Genomic DNA, 21,984 nt, shown 5'->3' on the forward strand with positions numbered 1-21,984 from the left:
ATTCAAGAACTCTGTCCCCGGCAGAATGCAACTACACCCAGATGGATAAAGAGGCACTGGCTATCATGGCAGGTATCAAAAAATTTCATGACTATTTGTATGGGTGCCCATTCATGGTCTTTATGGACCACAAACCACTTCTGGGTCTGTTCACTACAGAGAAATAAACCCCTCAGATTCTCTCCCCATGAATGCTGAGGTGATCCATATTTCTTTCAGCCTATAGTTACAGGCTAATTCACAAACCAGGCAGGGGAATGGGTCATGTGGATGCCCTAAGCAGATTTCCTCTGCTGCACTCAGAGCCAGACCCCACACCGTTTGCACGAATCCTGGATATCCAGGATTTGCCAGAATCTCCCCTTCACACAGGGGATGTGGCAGCTGAGACAGCCTCCGAGAAAATGCTAAGTCGTGTTTTGAACTGGGTGCTCACAGGATGACCAGAAACTAGTCTGGGGGCAGACTTTCAAAGTTTTAATAGGAGCTGTCAGCTCACAAAGGCTGCATTCTTTGGGGTAGTAGGGTCGTAGTTCCCAACTCTTTGAGGACTAGGGTGTTAGAATCTCTGCATGAGGGACATCCTGGGATTGTCAGGATAAAGGCACTTGCAAGGAGCTACCTGTGGTGGCAAGGGTTGGGTAAGGATATTGAGGTCCAAGTACGAAGTTGCCACACTTGCCAGCATTCCTGACCTGAAATGCCCCAAGCCCCAGTTATCGCTGGGAAATCATGCAAACCCCGTGGTCAAGAATCCACATTGACTTTGTGGGACCATTCCAAGGATAGCTGTTCCTCATTATCATGGACAGTGAATCTAAGTGGTTAGAGGTCACACCTGTCCCAACTATGACTACTGCCAGAACCATCCAAAAACTGCACAGAATCTTTGCCACACACGGGTTACACAATATACTAGTATCTGACAATGGGGCTCTATTTACTGCTGCAGAATTTCAGTCCTTTTTAAGGGGAAACATGATCAGGCATGCCACTTCGTTCCTCTTTCACCTGGCCTCTAATGGCCAAGTGGAATGAATGGTCTGGACAACCAAAGAGTCATTAAAAAGAATTGTAACTGGCGATTGGCAGCATCAGTTGGCAGATTTTTTACTTTGCCAATGCGTGACTCCCTGCATTTCCATGGGGAGAAGCCCAGCAGAACTCAGATGGGGATGGCACTTAATCACTAAGCTGGATCATCTGCATCCAGACCAAGTTGCTTCGGACTCAGCACAGCCCTAATAAGCAGACATATACATAGAATGAAGGCTACTGCTAAGCTTGTAAGCCGCCCTGAGTCTTCGGAAAAGGGCGGGATATAAATGGGATTAAAATAAAATAAATAAATAAATAAATAAAACCACTGTGGAGCTTGCAAGTTGGCAACTGGGTTTGGGCATGAAACTACAGTCAAAGGGCACTGTGGGTGGTAGCTGTGGTTGGTAAGGTGTCAGGGCCACTCTCTTATGAAGTGGTCCTGGAAGATTGTAGAGTGTTATGCTGGGACATTGACCAACTGCACAGGAGGCTAGTGAACCAGCCACTGGCTCATTTTTCATGTGAAAGTCAAAACCAGGGTTGGCACAACAGCGGTCTTGCATCAGAGTCTTCAAGCAGTGGTGAGACTCCCAGGAAAGGGGACAGGGCACTAGCAGATGGTGAGTCACCCCTGAAAGCAGAGACTGCACCCACTGAGTGAATTCAGGAGACTGCTCTGACTTCCAGCTCAGCTGAAGCTGTTCCACCAATGGACATTGGCTCAGGTCTACCCAGACAGACCAGCCAAAGAGAAATGGGTCTACCCATAGTGAGTGGGTCCCAAAGTCCCCTTCTACTCAGCCTGGCAGGTAAGCAGGTAGACCTTGGACCTCCAGCAGTTCCGAGACATTCAGAACGGTCGTGGAGGCCACCAAAGTATTTGTAGGACTACGTTCAATACTTGACATTATGAACTATTTAGGGAGAAGGGGTGTTATGTATTATTGTAAATTACTGGGGAACTGTTATTAATAGCTAAGTGCTGTGTCTGTTTAAACTCCAAACTGCCTGTTTGCAGAATTGTTAGCTTGTGTTTTAAGCAGGAAATACTGCTTTAATTCCATTGGCCGCCACCTAGCAGTGATCTGTGTAAATAGAAGTTAAGCGGCAGTTAATGCAACTTCTGTATTAACCTAATAAACATTGTGTTGCTTTTCACCACCGCCTTGTCAATGTCTCAGTGATCCCAATACTTAACAAAAAGAATAATTAATATTTTGCCCAAAACAGAAGAAACGAGCCAACTATTACTGGAACATATCAGTATAATGAGATGTACTGCAGTTGGGTTTATTCACCTTGACCCAGCCTCTTTGCTGTGTTTTTGTATACTTCTAAATAATGTTTCACTCTTCAGGCATTTCCATGAAGTCTCTTTCCCAAGAGAATAGACAATTTTCTCATTTATCTAATGCATAAACAGTAAAGTGTGTATAAATAGCCATACTATTGTCTAGATCATTTAAAACTATTGGTGGAAGAAGAACATCAGAAATAAACTGTGAGGCACAAAGTAAAAATAGTAAGTTAATAATGGATATAAGTTGTAATAATCACAAATTACTGGCTATTTGAGGCATTTACTTTTTTCTGTTATGTTGATTAGGTTATTATATTAAACTTTCAATTAAGAAATAAGCAGTCTTGGGGTGTTGGGATCTTTGTTAGCTAATATGGGCAGGGATGGAAAGGCTGTCATCCTAAACCAGTAGATAATATCAGAATGTATATCAAGGTGAAGAGTTCTGCAGATGCCATGCTGTCATTTATCTATAATTACAAAGATCACAATTGTGCAGGAAATGGAATGTTTCAATTTTTCTTATTTCAGTTCAGTTATTTTATTACTTTCTGATTTTTATTGTAATGAGACAGTAGTTATAAATAAAGTTGCAAAGACACATTAATGCTTTTTATTTATTCAAAAATGAATATACAATGGAAGATAATTTGATACTGAAGCATAAGGGTACAAATTGAGCATTACTTTTTGTGAATAGCTAGAGAAATAATTCTTTTTTCAAAAGTGGCCCCAATTGTACTTTTAATTATTTTCTCTTTTTTTCAGATGGTATAATCATCTTACTAATGAGTATGAAACTCTTTGTGCATAACCAAACATCTGTGCCTTCATTCCTGCTTCTGGAATTCTCAGCCATTAGGGAACTTCAAATTCTACATTCTTTTGTATTTCTAGCCTTCTACTTGGCAACTACAACAGCAAATCTTCTCATTATCTCAGCTATAACATTTGACCATCATCTGCACATTCCCATGTACTTTTTTCTGATGAACCTGGCTATTCTGGATCTTGCTTCTGTTTCAGCCATTATGCCTAAATCTATAGCAAATTCTCTCATGAATACCAGAAGTATTTCTTATTCTGGTTGTATTTCTCAAGCTCTCCTTTTTGTTTCATTTTTGACATCTGATTTCTTTCTTCTCACAGTCATGGCATATGACCGATATGTGGCTATTTGCAGTCCTTTGCAGTATGAAATGGTGATGAACAGGAGAACATGTGCTCAGATGATTGCTAGTGTATGGGTCGTTGGTTTTTTCTTTGGAATCCTACATGCAGTTGGCACATTTACAGTTCCTTTTTGCTATGATACTGTCAATCAGTTCTTCTGTGAGATCCCACAATTATTAAAGCTCACTTGCTCAGATTTCAATCAAGGTGAAGTTGAAATTCTTGCCTTCAGTATTATTATAGTATTAGGTTTATTTATCTTCATTTTGGTAAGTTACATAAAGATCCTGAGTGCAGTGTTTAGAATACCATCTGCCCAGGGAAGACAAAAGGCCTTGTCCACTTGTCTTCCCCATCTCATTGTTGTCTCTGTGTTAATGTCCACAGGAATACTCACATACATGAAGCTTCCCTCAAATTCCCCATCTGATCTGGATATAATGTTGACCATTACATATTCCCTTGTCCCACCCATTCTAAATCCACTGGTTTACAGCATGAGAAACAAAGACATAAAGAGAGCTCTGTTCAAACTATTAGATCCAAAATTTTGTTCTAAGCATTCTTTCCCTACCTCTCCTTCCTAGATTTTGGATTTTGGATCTTCTTTAATTGATTTCCAATGGGGAGAGGAAAAAATGTATTTCAAATTCTGACTTACTTTGTTCCATACTATAAATCTTTTTATCAATTTTAATCTTTAATCTTACAATACTTCAATTGTAAATATGAAAAATATTAACAAGCATATCCTGCTATTAATTGTTAACTTGTTCTCATTTAAAATTTCTCTTGACAATTTTCCAATAGGTCCCAGTACATCAACTATTTATCTTTATCTGACATTTTTCTTTTATAACATATTCTTGAGTTAAGATCCCTAAAGATATATTTTGGCAGAACCTGGGTTTATGTTTATTCCATAGTATCAATATGTAATACAATGATTTTTAATTTTATCATAGTGTACATATCCATGCCATTCAAGCTTGGCTTCTGGATATCTAGTTAGATGCTTCTATGAATGGCAGAGACAGTATAGCACTCAGGAGTTGGTTCTGCTGATAGAAAATGTCTATAAATGCAGGAGAAAATGTAGTTATCCATTTGTGGTCTGGAAGTGCTGCTCCTTGCAAAATGCTTGCAGGAATTTAGTTTTTTTGGGTTGTTCGAGAGGAGCTTGGTAGGATTTAAAAACATGACCTAAATTGCTGTGTTACTTTTTAAGAAATTTGGCTGACAAAAAAGCTCATCTTCTTAATCGTCTGATTCAATTGCTTTACAGTTTAAGTGAGCATCAATGAGAGGGGAAAATATCTTTAAAGTATTTTGAAAGCAAAAAGCTTGACAGGATTATGATATTAGAAAGTTTCAAATGTGAAAAAATAACAGTGATTTTGGTAATAAAAACTGGATTATTTTTCTTTGATGGAAGTGTATTTGAAAATAGTAAACTCTAATAACAGATCAGATTTCTCTGTGAATAAGACGATAAAAATAATATGAGCTTGACTGTTTGTATGTAACTACCCACAGCTAAGTGAGACTAAAAGACTCAAAATAGATAAAAAATAAAGCAGAAAAAATGAAGCAAGAAAATAACTGACATACTTTCACTTTCTTAGCAAGCAACCACAAGAAAAGCTAATAAGGCTGGAGAATACAGGGATTCACTAGAACAAATTTCTGATAATGGCATTTTTTTAGCCATTGCAGAAATTATTTGAAGAATTTGCTTTAAAAAGATGACTGGATTAGTTAAAAAAAGATATGGAAGAAGGATTTGCAGGGATGAAAAAAGATATAGAAGAAGAAGTGAAGAAAAATGAAGGTTCTGTAAGGCAATTGGCTGCAGATTTAAAATAAATTACTGACAAAGTGAAAATTTTGGAAAATAAGTCAGAGGTTATAAATAGAGAAATGGAAAAGGGTTTAGACAATTTGGCATTATTGAAACATAGGAGAAAAAAAATGGGAGGGATCCTAGGTGCTCTCTGAGCTTGGCTGTTTTCTTGCAGATGTTTCATTACCAAAATTAGGTAACATCATCAGTGCTAGTGCTAAGAATTTTATTTAAAAATTAGAGCAAATCCAGAAGAAAGTGGAGAGATTAGGGAAAATATTGTTAAGTCTCTATATGGATTCCTCAGTTGGGGAGAAGATGAGATTGATAAGGCCTATAGCATCAATGGGATGCAGTGGCTCAGTGGGTTAGGATGCTGAGCTTGTCAATCAGAAGGTCGGCAGTTTGGTGGGTCGAATCCCGAGTTCCGCGTAACAGAGTGAGTACCTGTTACTCGTCCCAGCTTCTGCCAACCTAGCAGTTCGAAAGCACATAAAAATGCAAGTAGAAAAATAGGGGCCACTATGGTGGGAAGGTAACAGCGTTCCATGCACCTTTGGCGTCTAGTCATGCCGGCCACATGACCATGGAGACGTCCTCGGACAACCACTGGCTCTTTGGCTTTGAAACAGAGATGAGCATTGGCCCCTAGAGTTGGAAATGACTAGCATGCATGTGTGGGGGAACCTTAACCTTTAAGCATCAACAGACAGTTTGCAAAATTATGAAATGTTCCAAGGGATGTTCTTGTATACTTCATCAGGATGAAAATAATATCAGGTTCTACAACACCATTTTATTACTAGACTGAGGATTGATACTACAGATGTAACTGCAATTAAAATAATCACAATTAAAATAGTAAGATAAAATAATACTTTTTCCTGACAAATGTAATTTATCTACCCGAAGAACATATATAGAACTGATGTAGAATGAATCAGTGAATCAGTATAAACAGTTCTGGGTGCCTCTACGGTGTCAGATATAATACCTCTGTGATAGGAGTTGCATTAAGTTCCAGTTTGTTTCTGAGTCCAATTCAAGGTGTTGCTTATTACCTTTAAAGCTATTCATGGCATGGGACCAGGATAACTGAGGAGCCATTAGGAGCCATCATCCTAATTACATAACCCATTCCATTCAGTTAAGCAAAGATAGCAGGCTGTGAATCCCATTAGTCAAATAATTTTGACTGGTGAGATCTAGAAGGACATCCTTTTCTGCTGTTGTCCCCACCCTTTGGAACATTTTGTCCCAGAGGTGAGGCAAAACCCCTCACCTTTTTTATTTTAACATAGAAATGTTAAAAAGTGACAACAGAAAAAAGACCCAGTGGTGCATCAAGTCTAACCTTTGAGTTTTCCAGAAGAATGACCTGGCTCTGCCAATTAGCATGGAGCCTAAGAATGTGATGCAACCAGTGGTTTTTTTGTAAAAGAAAAAGGTGCCGGAACTCACACATGTCATACAACCCGCCTTGCCTACCCTATAAGGTTCCATCCAAAAAAGGTGCCGGAACTCTGTTCTGAGCGTTCTATGACAAAAAAAAGCCCTGGATGCAACACTGGGGATGGCTTGAGGGCCCTCCCTCTGTCTTGTTAACTTTTTAGATTTCTGAAATGTTTAATTTTAATTTTCACTTTTAACTTGTAAATTTATTCTTGTTCTTAATTCTGTTTTTATTGTACTTCTAGCCATATATTTATACTGATTTGTTTTGTTGTTTGTAAGCCACCCAGAATCATTTAACTGAGATGGGAAATATAGAAATTTCATGAAATAAATAAATATTAGGGAAAAAAGATATAAAATATTATAGGTTTGTTAAAATATTGTAGACAAAATAATCTTTTCCTCAATTTTGATCAATTGGAAATCCTAGTTTTTGCTAAAAGAGATATTCAATATTCTTGGAGTGCAGAAGGACACAATCTAGAACAGGTCAATATATTCAAGTACCTTGGGATGGTTTTCCATAGGAAAGGTATTTGGAAAGCACATGTGGTCCACACAATGCAATCATCCTTAGTTCCTCAAATGCTATTAAACACTTTTTTTTACACAGGCGGAGGACAATTAAGGTCTCTGCAGCCATAAAACTATTCAAGGCTAAAGCACTGATATAAATTGTCTATGGGACAAAACAAATTTTTTTTTGAAAAAAAGTCTTTAGAACCCATACAAACAAAATTCCTGTGATCCATTTAGCTGCACCTAACAGGATATCAAATACCCAGTTTAGAATTGTGACAGGAATGCCTCAAATTCAGATAAGGGCCTGGAAGATGATGATAATTTACTGGTTAAAAATTCAATTCTTCCTAGAGAGCTTGATCCCTTTAGTCCTGATAGACATATTTCCCTCTCACTAGAAACAAGTGATAGAGCATAAGCTGGCTTTCTATGGACTTTTCCCACTGTTTTTAATATCCCTAGGCTTTTATTAAGCTAAGCAAGTGGTTACCAATAGAATAAGAGATACATAGTTCCAGCTTGAAATTAGCAGGGTATTTCTCCACAACAGAAATCAAATTAAATTAGGTATGTGGGAACCAGCAAGGTATCTCAAAGACCTGACTTTTCCTAAGAGGAATGTAGCATTTTTTAAAGCCAAACTTAATATCTTCCCATCAGCACTCCTGCAGGGCAGGTATGATAAAACCCCAATATCTGAGCGAATGTGTCCATGTGGCAATGGGGAAGTTGAAAATACCTCATATGTCCTATTGCACTGTCAGTTCTACAAGGACATCAGATCAACATACATTCTGCCTCTATTAGAGAGATTTCTAAAGAGATCAGATAATTTCTACATGAACCACCTCCTTCAGGAGTATTAACTATGGCAGATATGTCTGGTGGAAGTTAGTCTACAGGGGCTTAAAACCTTCTTTTATATCCTAAATGAAGATAAAACAGCATTTTATAAAAATATGGATAAACCTCTGAAATTTTCATATGAAAATTGGTATCTTCTGGGCGATTATAATATAGTGTTTTCTAGAGAAAATATAAAAGGGACACGGTGGCTCAGTGGGTTAGGAGGCTGAGCTTGTCGATCAGAAGGTTGGCAGTTTGGTGGATCGAATCCCGAGTGCCACATAACAGAGTGAGCGCCTGTTACTTGTCCCAGCTTCTGCCAACCTAGCAGTTTGAAAACATGTAAAAAAATGCAAGTAGAAAAATAGGGACCACTGCGGTGGGAAGGTAACAGCATTCCGTGCGCCTTTGGCGTCTAGTCATGCTGGCCACATGACCACAGAGACGTCCTCAGACAACCACTGGCTCTTCGGCTTTGAAACAGAGATGAGCACCAGCCCCTAGAGTTGGGCACGACTAGCAGGGGGAACCTTTACCTTTTGTCTTTATAGAAAATATAAGAGTTCTGAGAAAAATATCAAAATAACACAGGGGGGGATTTAGTAGATAATTTGAACCTTTTATAGCTGATTTTCCTCCATTTATTAGCATGTTTGAACAAAAAATGAAATTTGTACTGGCTGTATCTAATTCAGTGATATTGGAATAGAAGAATAACAGAATAATAAAGTTGGAAGATACCTTGGAGGTATTCTAATTCAACCCCCTGCTTAAGCAGGAGACTGTATACATTTCAGACAAATGGTTGCCCAATCTCTTCTTTAAAACTTCCAGTGACGGAGCACCCACAACTCACCCAGGATAGAAGTTCCTGGAGATTTGACAAACCAGCCACAAAATTCTTTGAGATTATCATTGCAAAATAGGTTAACTCCTGAAACTCTACTTCACATTTATAAGAAAGAACATAAACATAAATTCTCCACATGCTTCAAGTGTTCATTCAGATACTAAAGTAATTGAAATTGAAGCCACCCCTTAGGGAAGCAGTCTGAGTGAGCAAAGTTCCACAATACTATGATACCCTAACCCTTCCCCCATCCAACATGTGATTTGTAAAGAAGTAGGAGATTAAAACTGCAATCCTTTTAATTTGCTCCTGGAAAAGGTTTCTGAAAAGTAAGAACTGAATTGCCAGATATAAGAAAAGCTAATGTGTCTAAGCTACAGAGACAGTGTGGTGGAATCTGCAGCTGAAGTAGGGGGAGCAGTTAAAAGACTCTATCTTGGAATCCCTGAAAGAGAGGAAGTGGTGGAAAGCAGACCCTTTCTGAACCGTGTATTGCTTAGCTAGTTATTCTATAGTAAGTGCAGTTGTTTTACTAAATTCTTGTAAATAGGCAAATCGCTCTGATCAACTTTCAGTCTCATTCTGGTTCCTTGCGTCTGACAGATAGTCCTTGACTATGAGTGTCATGAAGATTTTCATTGTGGTTGTAGGTCATGACGGCTGTAAACCAAGTCAATCATGTAAGCAACTCAAATTTATAACTTTTTTGCAGCAGTTTTTAAGTAAATACTGTGGCTATTAAGCTAACCCATTAAGTTAACCATTTACAATGATTTTTCAGCTAGATCAGGGGTAGGCAACCTTGGCTCTTTTATGACTCGTGGACTTCAACTCCCAGAATTCCTGAGCCAGCATGGCTCAGCTTGGAAACCTCTCCCTTTACCCTCAGCATGTCTGGCTCAGGAATTCTGGGAGTTGAAGTCCACGAGTCATAAAAGAGCTAAGGTTGCCTACCCCTGAGCTAGACATTGTAAAACTCAGTCATCAACTCAGGTGATGTCATGTTGCCAAGCATACAGAACATAGTCACATGACTATGGGGGGAGGGCAACTGTCAAAATTTTAGAACCAGGTTGTAGGTCTCTTTTTGCACATAGGTTGATAATTAGAACAACTAGTTGTAAGTAAAGGACTATCTGCATTCAAGTTCTTGAGTAGAATTTTTTTCTTAAGATGAGATGCATTTCTTCACTAGGGCTGGCTGCAACTATACAGTCTGCAAGGTAACCCAAAGTCCCAGTGATTCGTTGCATTTCATCTCCAGCTTCTTATTCTCTAAACTTTTGGTTACAAATTTAACAAAAGACTCATACAATCTTGCTACACTGCAGTAACAGCAAGAAGACTCTACAAGCTTTTTTTTTGGTAGGTGATGGCAATAGCAATTATTGCTGAATAGCTGTAAGGTCATATCAAAATATGGAACATGCATCACACATTAATATGACTGTAACATAAAACTAAATAAATAATGATAAAAACATATCATTCTAAGACACTTTCTATTCATCTAAATTTCTGTAAGAAATGTTACTTTTGTTTGGTACAACTTCATATTGAGCTATCTGGATACGTTGCTCTTCCTCAGAGCAGAAAAATAGGTTTATATAAAAAAATAAATCCACCAGCTATTTTCTAGGAAAGTTTCCCTGGTTTTAATAGTTTTGACAGGGCAAACCTGATGTCCTTGTTTCTCATACTATAGATGAGAGGATTCAGTAAAGGGGGAATAAAACAATACAGTACAGTTGTTGCTAAATCCTGTACACTGGAGGGTGGCTTCATATATGCAGTTAATGCAGATAGAAGAAAGATTGAAACAACAAACAGATGGGGTAAGCAAGTGGAGAAGGCTTTTTTCCTTCCTTCCTTTGAGGGAATTTTCAGAACAGCATTGAAAACAGACACATAGGTAATAAGAATAAAGAAAAAACAACCTATGCCTAAGATACAAATGATCACAATTAATTTGATTTCATTTTGATTTAAGTCCATACAGGTCAGTTTAAGTAACTGTGGGATTTCGCAGAAAATCTGATTGATAGTATTGGAACAAAAAGGACTTGTGAAGGTAAAACAAGCATTCAGCAATGCATTAAGAAGGCTACTGACCCACACAGCAAGAATTATATAAATGCAGGCTTGTTTGTTCATTATTGTTTCATAATGTAATGGATTGCAAATTGCAACATAGCGATCATAAGCCATGACTGTGAGGATCCAAAAATCAGATCCCATGAAAAAAGCAAAAAAGAAAACTTGAAAAACACATCCAAAATAAGAAATATGTCTCGTCTTCATGAGTATATTGGCTATGGATTTAGGGACAATGACAGAAATGGCACCAAGGTCTTGGATGGCCAGGTTCATCAGGAAGAAGTACATAGGATTGTGGAGATGATGGTCACAAAGTATTGCAGAGATTATTAGGAGATTCCCTGTCAGAGTTGCCAAGTACAATACAGTGAAAACAAAGAAATAAAACATCTGCAATTCTTCTGTCTCTGTGAAGTCAAAAAGCATAAAATCAGATATAATGGATTGATTATCCATGGTTTACAACATGTCTCACGAAGTATCTAGAAAAAAGAATAGGACAGTTATTGTATTTCGAATTTCATCCTAAATTTTTATTTCTCTGATTTATTTTTTATTTAATTTTTGGCTATCCCAGGTTTTTAAACCCTTATTTTTACAAGAAACCTGCAAAGGATCATTACAGCAATAAATAAGCTCATGTTAAAAAGAATTGTAGAAGCACAGGTCCCCAGAATGAATAGAGCAGTAAGAATTAGAGGGAGTAGAGGTCAATGCAAAGTTCTTTAAAAGTACATGAAAATTTATTTAATAATGTTTTTAAAATAAATAATTTAATTAAATATACATATTTCCATTTTGAAACAATTACATGGATTTGATTCAGGTTTGTTTTCAATGACCAATTCTTCATCAGATGCTATTAACTAGTTATAATAAACCAACTATTCAGTCACTAGGACAAATATTTACTTACGTATTTGATCTGAGGGCCAATAAAATATACAGTTAAAATAACTCTGTCCCAGCCTAAACCCATAGTTGCAGTTTACCAGAATAATGAAATTATAAATATCCAACTTAATGGGACATTAGGTTGTTGGACTGTGTTCCAATGCCAAAATTAGCTTCACATTTGAACAAACAAAATTCATAAAAGCAGTTATATTTACTTCAAGATTCCTGAATTATATTTTTTTACAAATGGACTCGTACAACAGCCAAAATTCTAGGGTTTCACAACATAAAATTATAACATATAAACTTACTTATATGTTTATAAATAATTTCAGTGTAAGCAGAAATTATGATAAAATTAATCTTGGTTTATAATGGTTATTACATTGGAAACCTGAATTAATTAACAGAAGTAACAGACATGTTAGTTCTGATGCTAAATTGAAGATTCAAACTTTTAAAAAATCTTTTAGGTGTTTTGCCATATTTATAAATATTAACAAACATGCACAAAGGCAGAGTAATATAACAAAGATAAATACATTCCTCAGTATATATTTAGAATCCTAACATTTATGTTTATTTTCTGAGGAAGCCAGTAATAGTTTTACTGTTTATTCAGTAAATATACAGAAAGCTTACACATTTTCCTTCCAAACAGGATTTTATTTGTACATGATACCTTTCAATTCCCAGCATTAAATGTTCATCTCATCTTAAATAATGTTGCTAAATTTCTCAGACAGAAAAGGTTAATAAAGAACTGAATTTATTAATATCTCTCATCTCTTGAGTGATGTCTGCTTATCCAACAGGGATTTGGTTTATCTAAACGATTTATCAAGATTCAAAACAAGCAAATCATGTAAGGAAATATCATTTTTAAAGAAAATGTTCTGTTTTTCAAATGAAAATTTATTTTTAATTTCTGTGTGTGGTTTTATCATAACTATAAGGAATTAATAAAACAATAACAGTATACTAGTACTCTGCTTTGAAAATGTCTTGGAAAATGTCCAGATTTCAATTAAAAGTTCTAACTTTTAACAATATAACAAGAACAAAACTGGTAAATACCAAACTTTTTTTAAAAAAGTTATAGATATTATAAAGAACACAAAGTTTATAGAAGAAAAAGAAAGCAAAAATTAATCCTAAAATAATAATTAAAAATGTTTTTGAATTTTCAAAATTGCATTATTATTGTTGGTCACAGAATCACCCACATATTTATACTGGATCTGGTATTTTTATTGACTGCTTCCCTAAAACCTAGGATATGCAAATTTTATTTAATGGTGTTAAAGATATTATCACAGGATGTAAACTGTTCCAAATAAAGCTGTCTTTGGGAATAGACTGATGGTCAATGCTGATGGTGTTCAAGTGGTGCTCCAGATAGTTTAAGATTGCACCCAAGATACTTAATATTATTGGCACTATTTTTGTTTTCTTTTGCCAGTCATTCTACTTCTATTGGTGGGTCTTTGTAGTTTGTGATTTTCTCTAATTCTTTTTCTTCTATTTTGCTGTCTCCAGATATGACAATGTCCATTATCTAAATATTTTGTTTTTCTTATCAACAATTTATTTATTTATTTATCATTCATTCATTCATTCATTCATTCATTCATTCATTCATTCAATTTTTATAGCTGCCCATTTTAATCAACAGTTCTGGGTGGCTCATAGTTCCAAATCTGTCAAAACAAATAAAACAATAAAAAGAAGTTTAAAACAACAAAAACATGCAAGTTAAAGATACACAGTGGCAGGATAGTTATTCAGTTAACAATAAAGGTAAGAAATGAGGCCTTTAACAGAGGCTCAGGAACTCAGCCAAGTTTTTAAAACTAATGAAAGGCTGATGCAAGCTCTGCTGCTTGGAGTGCAGTTGCATGTACCAAATACTGTTTTTACATATGTGAAAGAGACAGCTGTGCAAGAGAATCACATTATATTAAAAAGAATTTAATTTAATTTAATTTAATTTATTCTAAAGTAATTTGATTCCAGGACAGAAAACATGGCAAATGAACCACTTGATGACCTGACAAATATATTTTTGCCTTTATTTCACATAAAACCTGGACTGGTAAAAAAATTTGTGAAAGTGATAAATAAGGAAGATGAATATTTTCATTATATGAGACAGATGTTTCTAAAAACATTTCTTTTTTAATATAATGTGGCTATCTTGTATAGCTGCCACAGCAATTTCATATTTTCATGTTTCTTTCATTGTGAAGTATAGTCAACAGATATTGAAGAGTCTACGTTACCATTGTATAAAAACAGAAGATATTATAAAACATGATAGGTTAAGGACTGACATGGTTGCAACTACTTTATCTTCAGCAAGGAATAGGCGAGACAGCAGGCTCAAGAACAACCAGTTTATTGTAGTGCGGAACCGGGCGCTTGACAGGTTTTCTGCACCGCTATCCAGCTGGCACGCTGGGGACCAATCAGAAACTTGCCGGTTTCCTGCGGATTACGAGGTCCATCCGCGGCGGCTGGTTTAGACAGCCGGAGCTGCAACATTAGCCGCGCTTGCTCAGTCGCCGCAGTTTGACAGTTGACAGCTGTCAGACTGCTGCGCCTGCGCGAAGCTAAGGCAGCTTTGACAGCTGTCAAAGCTGCCATGTATTCCGGCCGGTTTACCTCATAACTAGAGAACGTATTAACCCAAACACATAAATACATAACAGCAACCATGCATCTGAAAATCGATAAAATAATAACAATAGCAATAGCATTTAGACTTATATGCCACTTCATAGTGCTTTACAGCACTCTCTAGGTAGTTTACAGAGTCAGCATACTGCCCCCAACAATATGTCCTTATTTTACTATCTTGGGAGGATGGAAGGCTGAATCAATCTTGAGCCAGCGAGTCTTGAACTGCTGAACCTCTGGCAGTTTGCAATCAGCAAAATTAGCCTGCAATACTGCATTCTAAACACTGTACCACCACATACTTCCAAAAATGTTCACGAAGCAAAATCTTTGTTATCCAGTGTAATTAGAATAAATATAGGCTTATCATATGACATTGGCTAACAATATTTTCTGTTTTGCAAAACTCAGGTAATAGATGCTCTCATATAAGATTCCCTGATTTCAGGAGATGTGGTTTACTGATATATAATACTATATATACCTTGGCTAATGGATCTCAATGGAAGGTGATACAATAAAGGAAATTGAACAGCATGTTAAATTGGCAGATTGGCAGGCATTTGGCAAACTGAGCATAATTTTCAAGCCTCCCCCTATGCCTGAAGAGAAAAGTTTTCAATCAACGTGTGCTACCTGCTCTAACATATGCTGGTAATACATGGACACTAACCTCAAGAGCCGTGGAAAGATACATGCACTGCATTACAAGACAAGATTGAAAGACCTGCACATGAATTAGAGAAGAAATGAACAAACAATATCATCAAGAGAATTAAAGGATTGAAATGGAAATGGGCTAGTAACATAGCAAGAAGAATTGATCGCAGGTGGACCAAGGTAGTCATAGAATGGATCCCATTTGATAAAAAGCATCCACAAAAGAGAAGTAAAACAAAATGGATTGACAATATCAGCAAATATTGCAAGCCCAATTGGCAAAACAAAGCTCAGGACTGAATAGGTTGGAAACATCCAGATGAGGCCTTCATCCTGCAGCGGATAGACAATGACGATGATGATGATGATGATGATGATGATGATGATGATGATGATGATGATGATACAGGTATACAGGCTGCTACAACATTATAAGTAGCCTCTAGCCAAGATGGAATGTTCTGCAGAATGGAAATTTTATGATTTTTAATTTAACTATTATATTTACTTATAATAATATCACAATTCATCAGATTATGAACATTTCATTGCTAATGGCACCATGGTATATCTATGCCCTCATTTTTGTTCAGTTATTTCATGCAGTCCACAGAGTTCATATCTTGTACTGCAATTCAGATTGTTTGGTAGTTTCCCAGGGCTGTCATTACTTTGTCAGCTTTATTCCATTCCCTCTCTTTCTCTCTTCTATGATGTCACATTGTGTTACATTTGTTATAAATTCCCTTGATACATGGTTTATTTGAAAAAAATAAAAAGCTTTCAGCATACATGGGCACATGGATTAGTGTCCTTTGCTTGAAGTGACTACTGTATATGAATTTTTTAAATTTATTTTAATCCCATTTATATCCTGCCCTTCTCTGAAGACTCAGGGCGGCTTACAATCTAAGCATAAATCAATGTGCTTAGCAATAGCCTTCATTCTATGTATATGCCTGCTTATTAGGGCTTTCGCCCCCCCAGTGGCATTATTACAAAGTCAGCTTATTGCCCCCAACAATTATACTAATTAATTATACTATGCAGTAACCTTTTCCAGTCTAGTGTTTTCCAGATATGGAAATGAGTTCTTGACATTTCAGTTCCAACACTTTGAAACCTATTACCTTTGGGATATTATCAAAGTGAAATGTGTATTTCTAGAGGGTTTCAACAAAAGAAGGAATTGTGAACCACTGAGTTTCTCCTATAATGATCACAGAAGAGAGTATGTGAATGGTTTCATCCTATTTAGGATTCTTTGAGATATATAGTTGCTGTTTCCTCGCATTCCAATACTTTATGGGGAAATGAACTCATAGACCTTCAGTTTACAGACTATACACAATGTGCTAACTTGAGGTATTATTCTGGTCCCATTGCAGAAAGTTAGAAATAGCATTTATAAAAATTGTAGATTCCTTTCAAATCACAGACAGGTGAGTTTCATCTTTGGTAATCATGAATTTATACTGATAATTGCTAAAATGATTTCCCTGCTTTGTTATATTTTATGCTAAAGTGAAAGTTGACAACCATTCCGCAATAGTACTGAAGTTAATTTAACACAATTCAATTTATTTAAGATATATTGGAAGGATTTAAAGTAGGATCAGGAATACAAATACTATTGTTGATTAATAAATCTATTGTAGGCCTTTAGTCATCGGGTTGTATTATAGTGGAACTATAAACAGAAAATAACTTAATTATTTTCCCATAGTCATGTACTCTTGAGGTTCTTTTGGAGTACTGAGATCAAATATACAAAGATATAGTAAATTTATTTCGTATAGTTTTCTGTGAAGTGTAGCACATTTTTCATCTCTAGAAAAGGTATGGATAAAAGTACATAAAGTTCTTGCTTTACTGGAAAAATGCATGTGTCATCTTGTAATGAAGTCCACCAAGCAAAAATGTGTAAGTGATTTATTATATTTCTGCATGCAGTAATCTCTTGCTACATTTCTTTTTCCCCTTATATAACATCCCTGGAATATTTCTTAAATCCTTAAAAAATTATAGATATTTTCCAGATTAATTAAATAATCTCTTCATCACTTTGTGAATTATGCTGATATATCTATTAGAAAAAAAAATCCCTATCATTCTAATCTTATCTGGTTTGATGTGCCACCTCAGGTATAGCATTTTGATGAGTGTAATAGTAGTGATTAGTATATAACGTTAGTAAACGACATCATGACTGTTTCTTTAAAAAAATATTTTATTTTTTTCATTGATATACAGATTATGTTTAAGTAGCAGACATATTTCAAACAAATTTAGCTACCTTATAAAATGTTGTTTGCAAAGCATAATTATAATTCAATAATGAGATTTTTAAAAAAGTGACACTAGTCACTGAGTTGGATAGCAGACTGCTCTAATAGCAAATCATTTTAATATATACTGGGTTATGATTTTTTTTAAAAAATACTTTGAATAAAAATTGAACAGTCAGATCAAAAAGTCAGATCAATGAAAATGTTATTTTTCATTAGCAGACTAAGTGACTAAAATATCAAGCTTTAAGAAATTAAATATATTTCTTTGGAGGTAGAAATTTCTATCAAAGTCATTCTTACACATTTTTGCAAGACTAATTTTACCACTGGATCATTTAAATGTTATTAAATCCAACCATATATTTATTAATCTGGTTTACATGATACATCTTCAAATTTGAGATCGGATATCCTATCTAAATCCAGTTATCATAATTTTAACTACGATTTCTAAAAAATACTTTCATAAAAAGCATAATTAATACTCCTCTATAAAAAGTAACCTTGTGGGAAGATGGGCTGCAAACAAACGTAATAAATAAACAAAAATAAAGGAAAATAAAGAATTATAAGGAACCACCACACCACCGTAATTGGGCTATTCTAGTGTCTCTGTCTTCTGGTTTATATTTTTACATTCATGGATACTGAAATATTGAAATATTGAAAAGGGAATATGAAAAAGGAAGAACAGCTTTCTCCCACTTCATTTCAGATATATTGATCTTTTTCACAATGTTTAATAATATATGAAGAAGCCAGTTACTTATAAAAATCAATAGTTACAACTTAATTTATTTTATGAAAACATTACTAGAAATCCAAACACTTGTAGACTTTAAATGATTTGTCAATGTTTCATGGCAAGAAGAAATTACAATTTAACTGTAAAATTACATTTTCAAAAAGTTTTATTTTGTTTCTTCCCAGGGACAGAAAATATCTCATGAAGCAATGAGCAATCAAACAATCTCTGGATTTTTTCTTCTTGAATTTACAACAAATTCAGAACTTCAGATATTGCATTTTGTTGTGTTCCTAATACTGTACTTGGGAATAGTTATGGCAAATGTTCTTATAATCTCTGCAGTAATTTTTGACAGTCACCTACATTGGCCCATGTACTTCTTTCTAATGAACTTGGCCATACAAGATATTGGTCAGGTTTCAACCATTATCCCCAAATCTATGATCAATTCTCTCAAGAATACTAGATACATTTCTTATTTTGGATGTGTTGCTCAGGTTTTTTCCCTTATCTTTTTCATGCAGTCTGATTTCTCTCTTCTCACAGTCATGGCATATGATCGCTATATTGCCATTTGCAAACCTTTACATTATGAGATGGTGATGAGTAGAACACTCTGCAAACAAATCATTGCTAGCACATGGATAACTGGTCTTCTTTATGGATTAGTACACACTGCAGGAACATTTGCAAACACTTTCTGCTCTAATGTTGTCAATCAATTTTTCTGTGAAATACCACATTTGCTTACTCTTTCCTGCTCAGACTGGTATTTTCATGAAATTTTAATTATTTTATTAAGTTGTAGTTTAGCTTTGGTTTGCTTTACCTTTGTCATTCTCTCTTATACAAAGATTTTGATTATAGTGTTGAGAATTCCATCAGTTCATGGGAAAAAAAAAGTGCTCTCAACCTGCCTTCCACATCTCACTGTATTTTCCATATTTGTGTCAACTACAATGTTTGCTTATTTGAAGCCGAACACTAACATTGAATCACATCTGAATTTGTTATTTACTATTATATATTCTTTAATGCCCCCATTACTGAACCCAATAATTTATGGTCTGAGAAACAAAGACATCGGACTTGCCTTAACAAAACTATTAGGTTTCAAACCTACTTCAGAAAAAAAATAACGTCAGTTTTTCAGCCTAATATGTTAGAGGCACTATTTATTGCTAAGTAAAGGAATCCTTCATATTTCTGCTAATTCTTCTTTAATGTGATTAAACCCAATCTGTTAATACAGCTAAAGGTTGCCATTGGCTTTTTTTGGGCTGCCATAGCATGCTGCTGATATTTAAGTGGTTGTCTACCAGGACTCCCAGTTCCTCTCACAAATACTGCTGATGAGTCCCATATCATCTATTCAATACCTGTGCATTTTGTTTTTTCCTAATTGTAAAACCTTCTTTTTTCATAACTGAATTGTATTTTATTGGATAAGCCCAGTGTTCAAGTCTCTCAAGGTCCTTCTGGATCTTGAAACTAACTTCTAAAATGTTGACTATTCTCCCCAGCTTGGTGTCATCTGAAAATTTGATGAGTTCCTCTTTTATCCCCTCATCTAAATTATTATGGAGATGTTCAAGAGTATTGAGCCTGAAGCAGAACTTTGGGTTACCCCTTGCATGCATCCCTTCATGTAGATGTAATCCCTTTGAGGGCTGCACATTGAGTGTAGTTGATTAGCCAGTTACTAATTCAATTGGTGGTGATGCTGTCTATCCCACAAGTAGGTTTTAGTCTACTTTGTCAAAGTTATCTTAAAGTAAGATGGGCAGTATATATTAAATTAATAAATAAATACTATGTCAGCAGCATTTCACTTTTCCACTAATTTAATTACTCTGTTAAAGAATGCAATAAGGTTTGTCTGGCTTGATCTGTTTTGGATAAACTCATGTTAGCTTCCAGTAATTTCTTTGCTTGTTTCTAGTTGTTCACAGATCAGTTGCTTAATTATCTTTTCCAGAATTTTCCCAGGTATTAATGTCATTAATGATTGGTCTAGTTTCCTGGATCCAATTTCCCTCCTTTTTCAAATATGGGAACCACATCAGCTCTTTCTGAGTCTTCTAGTAGTTCTAGAATGCTCCAGGATCTTTGAAAAATATACTTCAGTGGTTCTAATATCATTTCTACCAGCTATAGTTATGGCATGTGGTTGTAATAGTCTATTGGTGGTTTCTGATATGTTTCTGATATGTGGCAGTGTTATTATTTTCATAGCTTGTGTTGATTGTGCCATATCGGTTTGAGTGTTCAAGCACTTTTTGATAAAATTACATAGGTATCCATTTTGTTGGAAGATGCTATACAGACAATCTCTTTTATTTTTCTGATATTCAGGATTGCTTCAATGTATTTGTGCTCATCTAAATAGCTTCTTTTGTAAAAAGTTGGATTTTATACTGTAGTAGAACACTTGGTTGGTGTGGGTAGTTTAATGATAGATATCTGTTTCTAATTTGCCATCACTGATGAGGATATCTAGGAAGAATATTGTTGGTTTCTTCTTACCTTGTTAATTTCATTCCTTTGTCAATATTGTTACAATGCATATTTTATGTATTATTGTGATACAAGATAAAATTACTACCAGGAAGCCATGCTGGTCAAATACTGAAATTAAATTTCTGATTGATTGCATGAAAATTCTCCCCAGCAATGAGATTTGTGGTTTCTCCCATCTTATTGTGTCTTTGTAACTTTATTCCACAGGTTAACATAGTTATAAATTGTAAGTCATAATTATCATAGTGATACCCTTCTCAATCTTAAAATCCATTTTATTTATCAATTCTGTTTGATAAATATGTTCATGTTTTTATTATCATCTTTGCCTTCTCTATATTAACCTTGACACCAGCTAACATGCCAAATTCTTTAACATTTCAATTTCTTTAAAGGACTTTGAGGTTTTAAAGGTAATGGGAATAACTATTGTGAATCAATAAAACAACAAATGGAAAAGTGAAAGAACTGCCAAACAATACTCTTTTGTCATGGTGTTGCAGTAGTAATTTTTCTGTATCAAACCTGAACTACTTAAAAAATATACATTAGTCAATTGGCGACTTGTTCAGAAATCTCCCATATGAAAATGTTGTAGCCAAATACATTTAGAGTGGAAATTTTTGATGACTGAAATACTATTCCTTTACCAACAAGATAAAATGGATTTAAACATCAATTATTCTTCTCACCTGAATTTTTCAACTCATTAATCAACATAAATTAAATTATTCAAGTTAAGAACATTATATTATCAGAGCAATCAATTTCTATTAATCTTTTTTGCTCTTCTTCCTACAGAGAGCACAGAATGCCAAATCTTACTTATTAGAGTTCTTGCTTCTGGAATTATCTCAAGTTCAAGAGTTACAGATCTTACACTTCTCCCTCTTCCTAGCAATATACATTATCACATTGCTGGAAAATATTTTCGGCATCATTTCAATTGTCGTTGACCATCATCTGCACAAACTGATATACTTTTTCTTAATTATAATTATAATTAGTTATATAACTTCCATTTTATCCATTATACTGAAATCTTTGTTGAATTCACCCATG

General features: G+C 35.2%; 3 protein-coding genes across 3 annotated transcripts; 2 read left to right on the top strand and 1 right to left on the bottom strand.

Moving 5' to 3' along the window:
• Positions 1 to 3,135: 3,135 nt before the first annotated feature.
• LOC310649177 (olfactory receptor 14A16-like) lies at positions 3,136 to 4,101 on the top strand (the record flags this gene model as incomplete). Its single annotated transcript, XM_083377483.1, has 1 exon — positions 3,136 to 4,101. One exon carries the CDS (start codon positions 3,136 to 3,138, stop codon positions 4,099 to 4,101), a length of 966 nt encoding a protein of 321 aa, XP_083233609.1.
• A 6,564-nt stretch (positions 4,102 to 10,665) lies between these two features.
• On the bottom strand, positions 10,666 to 11,583 carry LOC310649178 (olfactory receptor 14J1-like; the record flags this gene model as incomplete). The annotated part of the gene is made up of 1 exon (XM_083377484.1): positions 10,666 to 11,583. The coding sequence occupies one exon, from the start codon at positions 11,581 to 11,583 to the stop codon at positions 10,666 to 10,668; it is 918 nt and encodes a 305-aa protein (XP_083233610.1).
• A 7,025-nt stretch (positions 11,584 to 18,608) lies between these two features.
• LOC310649179 (olfactory receptor 14A16-like) lies at positions 18,609 to 19,541 on the top strand (the record flags this gene model as incomplete). The annotated part of the gene is made up of 1 exon (XM_083377485.1): positions 18,609 to 19,541. One exon carries the CDS (start codon positions 18,609 to 18,611, stop codon positions 19,539 to 19,541), a length of 933 nt encoding a protein of 310 aa, XP_083233611.1.
• Positions 19,542 to 21,984: the final 2,443 nt, after the last annotated feature.

This window comes from Vipera ursinii (genome assembly GCF_947247035.1).
Source record: "Vipera ursinii genome assembly, chromosome: Z".
Taxonomy (NCBI): Eukaryota; Metazoa; Chordata; class Lepidosauria; order Squamata; family Viperidae; genus Vipera; species Vipera ursinii.